The sequence below is a fragment of the Triticum aestivum genome, chromosome 1A, assembly GCF_018294505.1.
Source record: "Triticum aestivum cultivar Chinese Spring chromosome 1A, IWGSC CS RefSeq v2.1, whole genome shotgun sequence".
Classification (NCBI taxonomy): Eukaryota; Viridiplantae; Streptophyta; class Magnoliopsida; order Poales; family Poaceae; genus Triticum; species Triticum aestivum.
The window spans coordinates 515,434,851-515,437,427 of NC_057794.1; the positions used below are offsets into that span (position 1 = coordinate 515,434,851).

The 2,577-nt window shown below is 44.0% G+C and overlaps 1 protein-coding gene across 1 annotated transcript; it reads left to right on the forward strand.

Annotated features, from left to right (window-relative positions):
* Positions 1-363: 363 nt before the first annotated feature.
* Positions 364-2,244, forward strand: LOC123041241 (uncharacterized). Its single transcript, XM_044463922.1, has 2 exons — positions 364-661; positions 1,957-2,244. The coding sequence occupies exons 1-2, from the start codon at positions 364-366 to the stop codon at positions 2,097-2,099; spliced, it is 441 nt and encodes a 146-aa protein (XP_044319857.1). The 3' UTR covers positions 2,100-2,244.
* The last annotated feature ends 333 nt before the right edge of the window (positions 2,245-2,577 follow it).

Here is a 2,577-nt window from a genome sequence, read left to right on the forward strand (position 1 = left end):
AGCGCGAGCGTGCATGCGCGGGATTTGAACGCGAATGCAGTGTCGTTCACAGATCGGGCGTCAAGTATCGTCTGTCAAGCAATTTCGGTTCCATAATGCGAAAACCAGCTCACCACACCACCGAACACATGCTAAGCAATCAGCACAAACGGGGACCCAAAAGGCAACAACACAACTGCCTCCATCTCTCTCTCCCAATAGCTGATAATTTAACCCTAACCAAACAATAGCCAGCGCAGCGGCCAACCAGAACAGCCAAGCATTGGCCGGCCGGCCAGTAGGATTACAGCTACAAACCTTTGTTTCCAAGCCAAAGTCTCAAGTCTCCAACTCCAAGTACAACTACTATATATAAACCCCCAAATGCTCTCTCCTCCTTCATCCAAGATCACACGCCTGACAACATCTCCAGTTCCCTCCCAGCACCAGAGTCATCTTTGCTACTATTTCATTGCAGTAACGTCCGTCGAGGAAGCAAATGGCGGTTACTCTGAAGCTCAGGATCCTCGCCGTGGCGGCAGCCGCCGCCATCATGGTCGGCACGGTCTCCGCAGCCGATGGACCAGCTCCCGCACCGGCCTCCGGCGCATCGGCTGCTGCCCCGGCTGTCGCCATGGCGTCCCTGACTGCGCTCATCTTCGGTTACTTCTTCTGAGGCAATGTACTCATGCGCACAATTATTTGGGATTCTTTTGGCTCTTCTCGTGTTGGTACATGATATGAGTACATATTGTAAATTTACATGTTCTTTTTTCATTTTGTAATAGAAAAATTGTGGGCATATACATTTATTTATTTGATAAAGGATGCTTTTTATAATGTAAGATCAAAGAGATACAAGCATACAAGCATGAATAGTATACACACGATCAACGTGTAGGCACAAACAAATGATCACACCAGCCAATAAAAAAGTCATATAAGATCGAAACCAGCATCTCCGACAGCCGCCCAATGCGCGACGTACTAAAAAGTACTTTGCATCGCGCCCACGTCTGATTTGGCGCGATGGGCAGCGCAAGCTCCAGCAGCCGCACTAAAATTTAGCGCGCGCGCGTAGCTCCAGCAGGCGCGCTAAAATGCAGCTTGCGCGCTCTCGCACGAACACTTTGGACTGGATTGCATACATATTTTTTTTAGATAAAAAATGATACATAGTTCATAGATAAAACGACTGATTCGCCATTTTGGAAAGGACTGATAAGAGTTAAACCACTCTTCTTCAATAGGACAAAATTCATACTTGGAAACGGTACTACTACGAGGTTTTGGGAGAATACATGGCTAGGGGAGACGCCCCTCGCGCTCCAATATCCTTCACCGTATAACATTGTTCAACGTAGAGATGCTTATGTTGCAACAGTTATGCAATCCAGTCTGCTTAATATTCAATTTAGGAGGACGCTAGTGGGAGCCCGTTGGGAAGCTTGGCTCAATCTTGTTCGAAGATTAATGGATGTTCAGCTGTCCCAACAGCCCGATCAGTTATGTTGGAAACTAACTAAGAATGGTGAATTCTCGGTGAAATCCATGTATCTGGATGTTATCAACTCCAGTGTGCTTCCTAGATCGAAACATGTTTGGAAAGTTAAAGTTTCTTTGAAAATCAAAGTGTTTATGTGGTTCATGCATAAATAAGTTATTTTAATCAAGGATAATTTGGCAAAACGTAATTGGACAGGATATACCAGATGTAGTTTCTGCGACCAACACAAATCAATCAGATATCTTTTTCTGGATTGTCCTATGGCAAAAATTATGTGGCGGTCGGTCCATATAGCTTTTAACATTACTCCACCGAATTCTATCAATACGTTATTTGGGACGTGGGTTGATGGGATAAATTATGATATAGCGAGACACATTCGTGTAGGAGTGTGTGCTTTATTATGGGCAATCTGGAATTGCAGAAATGATTTGGTTTTTAACAGAACAACAAATATCAACTTTTTGCAGGTTATCTTCAGAGCCACTGCATTGATCCATATATGGTCGTTACTCACTCCAACGGAGGCCAGAGAGCATTTGGTTACTGGGTCTACTCGATGGGAGACGGTAGCACGAGATATTTTCAACCGATTTGGATGGCGTTCATATAATAGGATAGACATGTAGTGCTCTTGTCTTCTTATGCCAGCCGGTTGTGGCTTTGCCTATTTTATTTCAGCTCTTTTGGAGCCTTTTTCTTTCTTTCTTTGTTCAAGACTTGACGACTTATGTTGGATATTTTGCTTATTAATAATATTGGCCGTATACATCATTCAGATGCAGAGGCTGGGGCATACCCCCCTTTTCGAAAAAGTAAGATATTTTACATAGTTCATAGCATAGATAGATAAAACTATGGTGCAACTACATAAAAAACTACAACGCAACTACATACTATGGTGCAACTAGATAAACTATGGTGCAACTACAACCTACTCCGAGTCGTCCTCATCATCATCATCATCATCCTTGCTGGTGTTGTCCGAGGTATCGAGCCACAACCCACATGTCATCCCAACGAAGATCATTATCCTCAAAGATCGACTCCCCACCTGCTTCAACGATATCGCACTACGATATCGCCAGTGC

What these genes read in the sequence shown, in the direction of transcription:
- LOC123041241 (XM_044463922.1), top strand. Translation starts at nt 364, where the DNA reads ATGCTCTCTCCTCCTTCATCCAAGATCACACGCCTGACAACATCTCCA. An exon ending in GTTACTTCTTCTGAGGCAAT is followed by an intron (nt 662 to 1,956) that starts GTACTCATGCGC and finishes AACTTTTTGCAG; the next exon opens with GTTATCTTCAGAGCCACTGC.